The sequence below is a fragment of the Salmo salar genome, chromosome ssa12 (genome assembly GCF_905237065.1).
Source record: "Salmo salar chromosome ssa12, Ssal_v3.1, whole genome shotgun sequence".
Lineage (NCBI taxonomy): Eukaryota > Metazoa > Chordata > Actinopteri > Salmoniformes > Salmonidae > Salmo > Salmo salar.
In genome coordinates this window covers 21,760,001-21,771,465 of record NC_059453.1, presented here as the reverse complement: position 1 = coordinate 21,771,465, position 11,465 = coordinate 21,760,001, and the positions used below count along the sequence as shown (strand labels likewise).

General features: G+C 42.4%; 1 protein-coding gene across 1 annotated transcript; it reads left to right on the top strand.

Moving 5' to 3' along the window:
- Positions 1 to 362: 362 nt before the first annotated feature.
- On the top strand, positions 363 to 9,450 carry sdf1 (Stromal cell-derived factor 1; the record flags this gene model as incomplete). The annotated part of the gene is given in 4 exon segments (NM_001140787.1): positions 363 to 516; positions 2,936 to 3,053; positions 7,508 to 7,591; positions 9,364 to 9,450. Coding segments are annotated over 4 exon segments (300 nt in total). The 5' UTR covers positions 363 to 449.
- Positions 9,451 to 11,465: the final 2,015 nt, after the last annotated feature.

Below are 11,465 nucleotides of genomic sequence, written 5' to 3'. Positions count from 1 at the left end.
GTTAGTTTGGAAGTTTGGGAAAAGAAAGGTGAAGGAGGGAAAGTGAAAGGGAGGGAGAGAAAGAGAGACAGAAAGCAAAAGAAAGGAGACCTGAGAGAGAGAAGGAAAACGAGACATAAAGAGAGACATTGTGAGAAAGAGAATGAAAGTAACAGAGAGAGAACTAACTTACAAGAGAAAGAGAATTTCTTCTTGATTGTCAGCCAGCACATTTACAATCGAGGAAGTCTCTGCCTTTCCTATAGCCAGTGCAGATCATCCCCCCCCCTCCTCCTGAGAAATTAGGAGCCTCCCTCCTCTCTCTTCCCTTCTTCTCCCTCAGCCTCCGTGCTTTAACAGTGTGTAGAGAGGAGCTGACAGTCAGTCTACACGGAGCCTTGCTGGATAGTAGCTGTGAGAAGCTGAGCCCTGAGCCTCTTGGAACTCCATCCTACTACATACAGCCCACCATGGATGTCAAAGTACTGGCTGTGTTGGTCCTACTGGCTGTGGCCATGGATGTACCTCCCTCTACGGGTGAGTTGGTCTGGGGATGATTTATCTGTCTGGGCATGTCTTCTACACTCTTAGAAGAAAAGGTGCCATCTAGAACCTAAAAGGGGATAACCCTTTGAAGAACATTTTTTGGTTCCAGGTAGAACCATTTTGGTTCCAGGAAGAACCCTTTTGAGATCCATGTAGAACCCTTTACACAGAGGGATGCGATTTGTTATAGAAAAGGAGGACGTTTTGGTGGTTGTGGAGGTTGTCTTGATATTTTGGGTTCATTTGAATAGGTGTTGTTAGAATAGATGTGGTTCTTGTGACACTTGGCTGGTGTTGCTGAGAGAAGGGATACACAGCAGAATAACTTGTGGTTATGAGTTGGGGTTGTGGAGGTTGTCTTTTGGCTCCTTGATGTTTGTCTGGTTTTGGTAAAATAAGCAAGTGATTGTTGCGATGTGATGGAAATGTTATACTCAAACTGGTTACATTTGTTTTTTTGTTGTTGTTTGTATCGTTGAATTTTAAGTAGTTGGTTATTTAGATTATTCTGGAAATGTATAGGTTTGTATTTGCTTTTGCCTTTATTTATGTATCTTCTTAGTTGCCTTTTGTTGTAAAACTTTCTGTCAATTCTCAGTTGTCTTTTGTTGTAAAACTTTCATGAAATACTTTTGTATTTGCTTATAACACTTTGATATTTCAACCACTTTAATTTCTCAAATCTTACATCTTAACGGCATACAAATGAACAATTAAAACTATTTGTCGAATAAAGAAAGAAAGATCTTACGATTTAGAGGATGATGGGTCAGGGAGTCAGTGTCCCAAATGGCTAAGTCTCCCGCATGCCAATAGAAGCTGCATACAGCCCACCCTCCACCTTACAATTTAGAGGATGATGGGTCAGGGAGTCAGTGTCCCAAATGGCTAAGTCTCCCCCATGCCAATATCACAGCAATGACCCTCCACCTTATCAGGCTCTATTATCATGCTAATACTGGGTCATTATGTATGCTGCTTACAGCACCCGGCCACAAGTGAGCATCTAGCTACAATCTTTGCTTCCCAAATAGAACACTATTCCCTTATACAGTGCACTACATTTGACCAGGGCCCACAGGGAAACCCATAGGGCTCTGGTCAGAAGAAGTGCACAAAATAGGCATTAGGGTTCCATTTGGGATGTAGTTAGTTTCTTTCACAACCCGCCTTGTTTAGCCCCTAATTAGTTTCTAGTTAAAAGAAAGCAAAATAAAACAGATAAATACACAAGTTACCCCCTCCATCACCCCGGCCATCCTATCGTCTTTAATATGCAATCAGGGTCTCCCTGGCTAGGGGTAGTAACAACATGCTTAGCATAACACAGCAGAGGTTGAGCTAACTTCAGTTCAACACGTCTCTCTGACTTCTCTCTCTCCTGTTGTTGTTTATTTGGCCGTGGATTAATGTGATCACAGTTTAATCCGACAGTCAAACAAGGGAGCCATTTGTACGCCGTTAAGATGTCAGACTCGAGAAATGAAAAGAATGTAAATATCAAAGTGTCTTAAAGTAAACGGAGAGAGTCTTTCATGAAAGATTTACAACCACAAGGCAACTAGAGCAGAGACATGTATACATGTTCAGCCAATTGACCTCTTCCCATCTTCAAAGAAAAGCTAATAAAAATCACTGTTGGAAACAGGTTATCAAGAATTTCAAGAATTTCACGTTTCATGTTAAACTTGTGTGAAATTTCCGGAAGGGTATCCCCTCTGAAATCCCTGAATCTAAGAACATTTCAGTCAAAAGCCTGTGTATATGCTACTGAGTGAAAAGATTCTTAGTTTCAGGAACCAGTAGGAACCAGGGGTGATACTCAATCATTCTAAGAATGTAGCCTACTTCTTAAAGGGACTCTTTTGATAAGAATCTACGCTTTGTGTTCTTGGAGCTTTGAGAAAGGAGGGAAACATTGGGAGCACCAGTGGAGTAGAACGATAAGGACTCTTCTGGGATAGAGAGCTGTGTCTTGAATGTTCGTAGTGAAAAGGCACTATGAGCGCTGGTTTGAGAGTGTGTGTGGCAGACTAATCTCTTTTTAATTGCATTGCCTTTGGAACTAAAGGCAGGTAAATGTATAGTTTCCCATGTATTGTCAGTGTTAGATACAGTAGATGAAATATATTTGCTCTAATAAGAACTCTGATATGAAATGAAAAAATTCTTCCAAGTTTCCTGCCGGCAATGACTGAGAGTTGTTGCATTTTGGAGGTGTTGAGTCTCATATTGTTGGTTCTTCTCTAACTGTCATAATGCTAGCGTTGAGCCATTACTGTCTCTCACGCTGTGAGCGTTGGTTGTTTTAGTTTTAAGACATAGAAATGGTCTAAGCTCACATTCTCTCAGTGTCCGGTACCTGGTACCTGGTATAGTATCTTACTATGTTTGTGCTTGTTGATTTCAGCTAAGCCCATCAGCCTGGTAGAGAGGTGCTGGTGTCGCTCCACTCTCAACACCGTCCCTCAGAGGAGCATCAGAGAGCTCAAGTTCCTTCACACACCCAACTGCCCTTTCCAAGTCATGTGAGTAACCTGCTGGTGCATTATGGGATGTTTTTTAACCCTGATTTTGGGTTGTGTTTTAGAAGACTTACAGCTAAGTTCCCTAGCTTGTCATGTGAAGAACCTTCCACACCGCTCATAAGAACAACTAGATCGCTGTATTGCTTCTCCAAAAAGTCAATATTTTCATTACAAAGATGGGGAGTAACAGGGAAGTTTTTGTAGGAGACAACCCCATGTTCTCTTCAGCCCTGCACCACACTGCACAGACAAGAACGTACTATGGTCGCCAACACTGGACATCCCACACAGCACACACAGTGTTGCTGCTCAGGGGAAGGGGGAAGCTCTTCACTATTTTTAGACAGCCTTTTTCTAGAGATAAACCAGAACTATACAGGCCCAGTAAAGCATTGGTAAACAACCCTGGTCTGAGACAGCTGCATGTTGAGTGTGTGAGCTAGATTCGGTTCCCGGGGGTAGCACTAAAGCACCTGATTCAACTCATCAACTAATCGTCAAGGCGGTGACTTGTTGAATCAGGTGTTTCAGGGCTGGACAGACACCTGTCAATGCCACGGTCCATGTTACTCTACGGGACCACTGCAATATAGTTTAACCAGAGTTGGAACAGGAAGTGACTTATCCCACTCCCTCATTTTTCCTTGTTCATATATAGTCAATGAACTAAGCAGACCAGACCCAGCTGCTAATGCATTGGTGCCTATGGGAGAGCCATCCATTAAGCAGACTGGAAATGTGACAACTTCATTTATCTACCATCTTCGCTTTAACTCAGCACAAGCCTGCATTGCTGAAACCAGAAGGACCTTGGCCTGATACGTACAGTCAAGTAGGGATAAACTAGCCTGGTTCCAGATCTGTTTGTGCTGTCTTACCAACTCCTATTGTCAGCTGCTACAGCTAAACTAACTTGGTTCTAGATCTGTTTGTGTGGTCTTGCCAACTCCTGTAGTCATCTCCTAGGACAAAACCTGTTCAGAATAGCCTGATTCAGCCCAGTAAGGCCCCTCTGTTAATAAGATCCCATGTGGATTCTAATGGCGCTTAACTTTGGTTCCCATTCCATTCGGCTAAGCATCAGTCTCATATTATGAGGTTTTAATGATTGCAGTTGGAGGACCACAGTGGAGGGAAAGACAGAGAGAAAGTGGAGAGAGAGTGAGAGAGAGCGAGAGAGAGAGAAAGAAAACGAGAGAGAGAGAGAGAGAGAGAAAGCGAGAGAGAGAGAGAGTGGAGAAAAGAGATGCAGTTGCTATGGCTCTCCCCAAATGGAAAGAGATGTTTAGATTAGAACAACACGATAAATGGCCAGGAGAGGAGAGAGGAAGCTGACAGAGGACTGTCTCTCTCCAAGCTAGCTCTAGGGGGGATTTTAGTCTTGTTAAGGAAACAATCATTAGGGGTCAAAGTGATGACCTTTATGTTGCAGCTGACCCTCTCTATCCTTCTTTCTTTTATTCCCTTCGCTCACCAGCCGCCCACATTTAGTGTAATTTAAATGGCCTGGAACGCATTAAGCCAAAATGCTTTGCCTATTTGTAACCTATAGAAACCAGGTGGCCAGAGCCAAAAAGCCAGAGGGGTTTGGGGGGGTTGGGAAGGGGTGGTGGGGGGGCATTAGGGGGTTAACTCATGGCAAGGGGTCAGTAAGGATACAAATCTGGTCAGGACCCTCAATCATCCCTTATCGCTCCAAAACAAACAAAAAAGAGACAAGAGTTACACACATTTGCACACATAGGCATTAAGGAACACACATATGCCACCAAAAGCTTCCACTTTCCCCTCTTCTTCCCTCCAAACCCCATCCAAAAGTTATTTATGACTGAGCAGCAGGGGAGAGAGGGGCAGAGAGCTCGCATATTTTCTGATATATCTATTGTCCTTGGATGAAAGACAACAGGGGTAACACTACACCCCACTCACCCCCTCCATCCCTCCCTACACGCCCCTGTCTCCTCCCGCTTGTTAGAATTAGCTTGCTGCGAAGTAATTACTACCTACTGGGTTAGAAGCTTCAGACTCCCAGAGCCCCGAATTCCTACAGAGTCAATCAGACACTAGACAGTCCAGACACACACACACACACACACACACACACACACACACACACACACACACACACACACACACACACACACACACACACACACACACACACACACACACACACACACACACACACACACACACACACACACACACACAGCCTAGAGGGATAAACCTAAACCAGGAGACACGTCAAAACAAAACAGTAAAATGGATTAGCTGCATTAAATATATAAAAGAGGACAGGATGGGGCTTGGAGGGAGGGAGGAAGGGGGTATCATAGAGATAAACAAACGGGGAATCCAGTTACCGGCTTTTATTTATCTAAACAATTGGGATGTTGGTTTTGGGGGGATTTGAAGGGGTTTGATGCGCTTGAGCTGTTCTTTCATCTCATTGGGGTAAGGGTAGTAGGTGGGCCATTTGGTCAATTTAAGAGGTTGGTGTTTAATAGGGATGGAGAGTTTGGGGGAGGTCAAATTGAATCAGAAAAGCGGTAAAGGAGTGATAAAGGAGTGATGAAGGAGAGATTTAGAGGTGGAGAGGAATGTGTTTAATTTACAGGGTTGTGAGACGAAGAGAAGGAGGGAGGGAGGGAGGGAGGGAGGGAGGGAGGGAGGGAGGGAGGGAGGGAGGGAGGGAGGGAGGGAGGGAGGGAGGGAGGGAGGGAGGGAGGGAGGGAGGGAGGGAGGGAGGGGAGGTGGTGAGGCGCAACCTGAGTTGTTAACTCTCAAACACGACCTTTTGACACAGAGGTGGGAGATCCATATGTTTGGGGAAGGAGGGGAGGAGAGGAGAGAGCGCGCACACACACACACACACACACACACACACACACACACACACACACACACACACACACACACACACACACACACAAACACAAACACTACCCCGTCTCCCCCTAAAGCTCATGGATCAGAAACACTCACAGAGGTGTCCGATCTCGGGACAAATGCCCCTCTCTCAAGTCGACACTCGAGTCAACCCTCTATCAACACACTACAGTCCGCTACAGGTGAACCATTTACTCCCATATACACCCCACAGTCTGTAAATCCCAGGCTAAATGGCCTGACATCAAAACCTCTTTATTGTTAGTACCACCGGCTTAACAAAGAGATCAGTGTTACCATGCTTTATTATCATTGCAACAGCTGTCTGAGTGGAAGGAGAGAGATGGGATTTTTCAACTGTGGCATGTGGTGGGGGGACTTGATGTAATTTAATGCATTGTGATCCTTACAACTGGCGCAAAGTATGTTTTGTGGGTTAAAATATGCTGTGAATACAAGTTTTAATAATTGTTATTCTTACAACTTGTTCACAATATGTTTGTTCTTAAAAAATATGTTTGGGATTTTAATAACGTGTTGATTGTTCACTGGCATATGTGTTTTGCAAATGTCCCTGGAAATTAGTGACATATAAATAAGCTTGATAAATGTAATTTTGGTCAAATAACTTATTTTTCAAGATACGTTATGTTACTGTTGACTTTGCAGCCTTATATCATATTGAGTGATTTTTGTTTTGTGTGTCCAGTCCAGTCCAGTACAGTAGTTGGTTTAAAGGGAAGTGAACTCCATTTATCTTAATGTGTTTGTTTATTTTGACCCTAAATGAGCAGATAGACGATATCAAAATGATGGAACACATTTACTTTTAGATTACAGTACACAGAGTTCATCAGATGTCTCTTCAATCTTCAGATACATGAATTATACAGACTAGATTTAAGTAACCTATAAAAACTGTGTCAAACAGCAATTAATGACTTGAAAAATATTACCTCAAATGTAACCCTTTTGAAAAAGTTTTTTCAAAATAAAACAAATATATAAGAGTACATACTGTATACTAAAATATGCCACTCATACTATTCAGTTCACTACTTCAAGTCCCATGAGTCTATAAAGACAGACGTGCCAAACTCAAATAGATGCATTCAGAATTATTAGTTCAAAAGAAACCTATAAATGATCTATATTTATTTATCTATGTATATCATTTAAGTGTAATAAAAACGTGCCACTCATACTATTCAACTTGCTACTCCAAGGCCCACGAGTCTCATTAGTTTGAGCGAAACACGGCCACAGTTGACCCTAGTTGACCCCACATATCAGGTATGTGTGTTACTCATAACAGCTACACAGCACACTATCCCTGGATGTTCACCAGAGTGAGGAGAAGCTAGGCCAGTTTATGAGAGCTTACTGGACTTTTTTTTGTTCCCTTTCTTTTTCCGGATCATTCCATCCTTGAATCAGATAAGAAAACAGAGAAAGTGAATACTCGGAGAACACTGAAATGAGTCTCTGCCTAATTCACTTTCTCTCTCTCTCTCTCCCTCCCTTCCATACCTTCATCCCTTCCTCCATCCCTCTCCCGGTCACAGTGCCAAGCTGAAGAACAACAGGGAGGTGTGCATTAACCCCGAGACCAAATGGCTGCAGACGTACCTGAAGAATGCCATTAACAAGTAAGGAGAAACCTGACTTCCCTCTTTGACAAGTAAGAGCTGATCGCAGGGTAGCCTGGTCCCACATCTGCTTGTGCTGTCTTGCCAACTCTTATGGTCATTCATTGTCACGCCAAACCATAGGAGTTGGCAAGACAACACAAACAGATCTGGGACCAGGCTAGTTTGCTGGTAACAGTGAGAGACACGGAATGATATGTGCCCCTGGTTTCATCTGTAAAATCCCAAATGAAATGGGAGAAATGGGACTGCTTAAGTACAGTAACAGTTTAGTGTCATTTTATGGCCACCTGTCCACATAGCATTCTGAAATCACTCATTTATCGGTATGATTAGAATTGTTGGTATGTGTGCGTCTCATTAAAAGAGATGAAAGTGACTGGTCTTTCTGGGTGTTTGTTTCTCATTATGCATGTTCGCTACTCAGATGGCTACTGAGATATGAATTAAAGACTGGGAAAGAATGCTTTCTGCTCATGCCTTGCAATCCCTCTGATAATTTAAGCGTGGCATTCGGAGCATTCCAGGTCTTTCGGTAAACAATCAGAATTTGTCTGGGAAATCAGGGATGTAGTGACATCATGACATCAAAAATGTATATTTTTTTACCTAAAACTTTTGGCAAAAAAAAACAGGTGTTATTTTTTACAATTGAACTAATTGCATTATTTCCATGGCTAAAAGACAGTAGTTTATATATAAGTAAACAAATATGTGTAAATTGAAGGCACTTTCACAAAATGATCAGGACTAATTTGTCTACAAATAGTAAAACTCATTCTACTAAAGGAAAACTCATTCCACTAAGTTTTACACCCAAGGAGTAAACTGTAAAAAACTACAATAAACAATAACAGGCACACTATACAGAATATTATAATGAATCTAAATGGGTTGTTCAGTTAAAATGTGTGTTAAATGTGCATTCCTCATGAAAACTTCACACATACAGTGTCTGATGATCATTTTCACCAACTTTGCAAAATGTCTGCCTCTTAAAAATGCCTATAGTAAATACATCTAAAATTGAGGAACATTTTACCACAAATGATGCATTTTCTTGCCGTTGAGTCCCCAATGTGGCATAGTTACAAAAGACTGCATTTGCTCGAAATAGCTAGCTAAAAAAACTGTGTTTACAAATATTTCTAAGACAATGCATATCCAGATGATCTTGTTTATGAAGGCTTGAGTATATTTGCTCTCGTAGAACTGTATCATGTTTATAAGTCCAGTCTTCCGGACAAACAAACTATATTATTTCACAATTAGAAACTGGAGGCCTATGTGACATGTTACACACTTAGAGAAAAAGGTGCATCTAGAACCTAAAATGGTTCTTTGGCTGTTCCCATAGGAGAACCCTTTGAAGAACCAGTTTTGGATCCAGTAAGAACCCTTTTGATTCCATGTAGAACCAGTTTGGGTTCCATGTAGGACCCATTTGTTTTTTTGTTCGTTTTTGTTTTGTTCGTTTTTTTAGGGGGCGTGTAGGACTCTTTCCACAGAGGGTTCCACGTGGAACCAAAAATGTTATCCTATGGGGACAGACAAAGTACCCTTTTGGAACCCTTTTTACTAAGAATGCATGTTTCAAAGCCCTGCATGATGCAGAACATAGCATCACTATACCAATGACCACCGTACTAAGTATTTACCATAAAATTACATTAGGGCTCAGAGTTGTTCCTAATCAGGTGATGTCAAGTGGCCACACGGAAAAATGAAGTTACACCCAAGAATGTCTTATTCATCTCTTTCTGTCTCTCCAGGGTGAAGAAGTCCAGAAGACGTGCTCAGTAAAGGAGACGTATTCACCATCCTGACCGGCCTGCAGTGCCCCAGTCCCAGGCCAGCTCTCCTCCTCCTCCTCCTCCTCTTCCTCCTCCACTACTCAGATATGTAACTCTGTAGCTACACATCTCTGCTCTGGAACACTCTGGAATGCTCTAGAATGCTCTGGAACGTTCTGGAACGCTCTGGAACGCTTGCAAAACCAGCACTTCACCGCCAGACCGACCATGATGCCTTGCTGCTGCTGCTGACCCCGCAGCCACCCTGCCTCCCACGCTGCAGGCACCTCTCCTCACGCTGTTAGCACCAAGTGCAGTTATACCTAATTATATCAGAATGTGTGAGTACGTGTGTAAAGAGTGTGTGAGCGCAGTGTGTTTTATTTGGTGAGGTTGTTCTTAGTGTGTGTGTGTGTGTGTGTGTGTGTGTGTGTGTGTGTGTGTGTGTGTGTGTGTGTGTGTGTGTGTGTGTGTGTGTGTGTGTGTGTGTGTGTGTGTGTGTGTGCGTGCGTGCGTGCGTGTGTGTGTGTGTCTGAACTGAGTGTGTCTGAACTGAGTGTGTAAGTGTACGTCTTTATATAAAGTATTTTTCCTACTTTTACAAGAGGCAGTAAACGGACATTTAAAGTTTTTACACCCGGCTCACCGTCTCAAATGTGCTGAGCAAGGGCTTGTGGGTATCTCCAGGGGCGGGCTCTGACTGAGGGGTCATAGGATAGGGACAGGAATGAGCCGTCCAATGGGTTGAGCCCACTCTGTAAGACGCGACCAATCAGGGCTGATCAAACATTCATAACAGGGGAAATAGATAGTCATCGTTAACTGATCCAAGGTCAGATGTTGTTTAATGCCTGATGGTTAAGTCTAGGATGGTAGGGAAGGAAATCTTAGTTCTGTGGTTAGGGGCAAGGCTTCTATGTCAAGCCTTAACAAGCATTCCAGTCTTGCCAAGACAATGGAGATCCTCAAACTATAACAAAGGACATGCATTGATTCAGGTGTTTCAACTCAAGGGATCAGAAGACATTAGTTTGAACTGATACATATCAGCGCTGAATCACATGGAGTTTCCATTCACAAGAACAGACCAGTGAAGAACTGAATCAGACGATGCGTATAGGCCGGTGGTTTCTAACCTCTCCTCGGGGACCACCAGACGTTTCACAATTTAGTTGAAGCCCTGAACTAATTCACCTGATTCACCTATTCAAGGCTGGTTAGTTGACAAGTTGAATCAGGTGTGCTAGCTGTGGAATAGATCAAATACATGGAACGACTGGGGGTCCTTGAGGAGAGGTTTGAAAACCAGTGCTGTAATAAAGGGAAAGTTATCTGTTGTAATACAAGCCGACAGCCTTTATTGGAGGCAGACAATTCTGTATTACAGTTCAGTCCTGTGCCGAACAGAAAATCCCACACAATTAGAAGTAACTCAAGCAACTCAGCAAGAGCCTAGGGCTGTAAGAACGATGGCCTTGTAGGATAAGATTGTAATGCAAAACAGGGATAAAACCCCATATCAATGCAGCTTTTTATACAGTTTGTGTGAATGTAATGTTGTCCGTTGCTATAGTCTAGGCTGACACCAAGTCATTTTTTCAGCAAAACAAGCAATATGAAATGAATTTACCTCAATATTCTGGGTGTTTACTAACAAATACGGCCGCAAAATAATTGCTGTATTATATTAAGTATAGTAAGATTCCTTACATACATTTCTATACAGGATCACATTGTCTGATTATTGGATTTCACGCATCAATTGCTTAGGAGCTCACTTTAGGCCTACTCCATAGTTATAAACCCTCACATATCCTTAGGCAGGATTTTAAAGCTAGTATACTGCCACATGAAATACCTGTTACTATACTACAGTATTGACTATCACATTGAAACTGAATGTTGCTGAGCTGGGGGCGAAAGAAAGTTATTCTACTTAGATCATTGAGCCACTTTAAATACCAGATGTGTCTTTTAAATTGGAATTTTGACTGTAATGATTTTTATTTTTGTATATTTGATATATTCTAAGATAATGAGATATAACACAGTATTTGTAAGTACATTTAAGCAGTACTAGA